Consider the following 666-nt stretch of genomic DNA (forward strand, 5'->3'; position numbering starts at 1 on the left):
CTGGGCCGCCGGTCACCGCTGCCCTGTGTGTGGCCTTCCTAGTGAGCGGGCACCGTTCCTCGTCTGTATCCGAAGCAGAAAGACGAGGCGTGACTCCAGGGCCCGAGTGCGAGCCTGAGGCCTGTGCCACCGCCGCCTCGAGCCGCACGGACGCCTGGGTCGCTTCGCTCTTGCATTATTGATCGTCGTCCATTATTGATGGGGACGTGGGCCCGCTGCCCAGCCGGCCCCCGAGGGCTTTGGGGTTGCCGCCCTCAACTAATACAACAGGAACATGATCCTCCCCCCTTCGGGTGAGAAGAAAGCGACAGCCGCAGAATGAAACCCGACCTGGAGGGGTGGGCGCGGGAGGGCCCGTCCCTTTCACAGCCCATCCTCCCCAACTGCTTTGGTTTCTTAGAACAAGGAGGTGCTGTGTTGTGGTTTTTTAAAAAGATGGTCCGTGTGGAAGTGAGAGACTTTTGCTGAGAAAAGGCTTCGTAGCTGGTGAGCGGGTCAAGGCCACCTCCCCCCGGAGCAGTACGGGCACCTCCACGCTCTGGGCTTCAAGCGCCAGGGCTCGTGGGAGCGCATCACCTACGCCCAGTACTACCTGCAGGCCCGCCAGGCCGCCAAGGGCTTCCTGAAGGTGAGGCCCCGAGGGAGACCTCCCCTCCCAGGGCTCCC

The 666-nt window shown here is 63.2% G+C and overlaps 1 protein-coding gene across 1 annotated transcript in view; it reads left to right on the forward strand.

Annotated features, from left to right (window-relative positions):
- Nucleotides 1-666, forward strand: part of ACSBG1 (acyl-CoA synthetase bubblegum family member 1) — a 41022-nt gene that overhangs the window by 29386 nt on the left and 10970 nt on the right. The window contains exon 5 of the mRNA XM_014546257.1: nucleotides 501-628. Within this exon, the coding sequence (XP_014401743.1) occupies nucleotides 501-628 (128 nt within the window). The remainder of the gene's footprint in view (nucleotides 1-500; nucleotides 629-666) is intronic.

Source organism: Myotis brandtii, unplaced genomic scaffold (assembly GCF_000412655.1).
Source record: "Myotis brandtii unplaced genomic scaffold, ASM41265v1 scaffold439, whole genome shotgun sequence".
Taxonomy (NCBI): domain Eukaryota; kingdom Metazoa; phylum Chordata; class Mammalia; order Chiroptera; family Vespertilionidae; genus Myotis; species Myotis brandtii.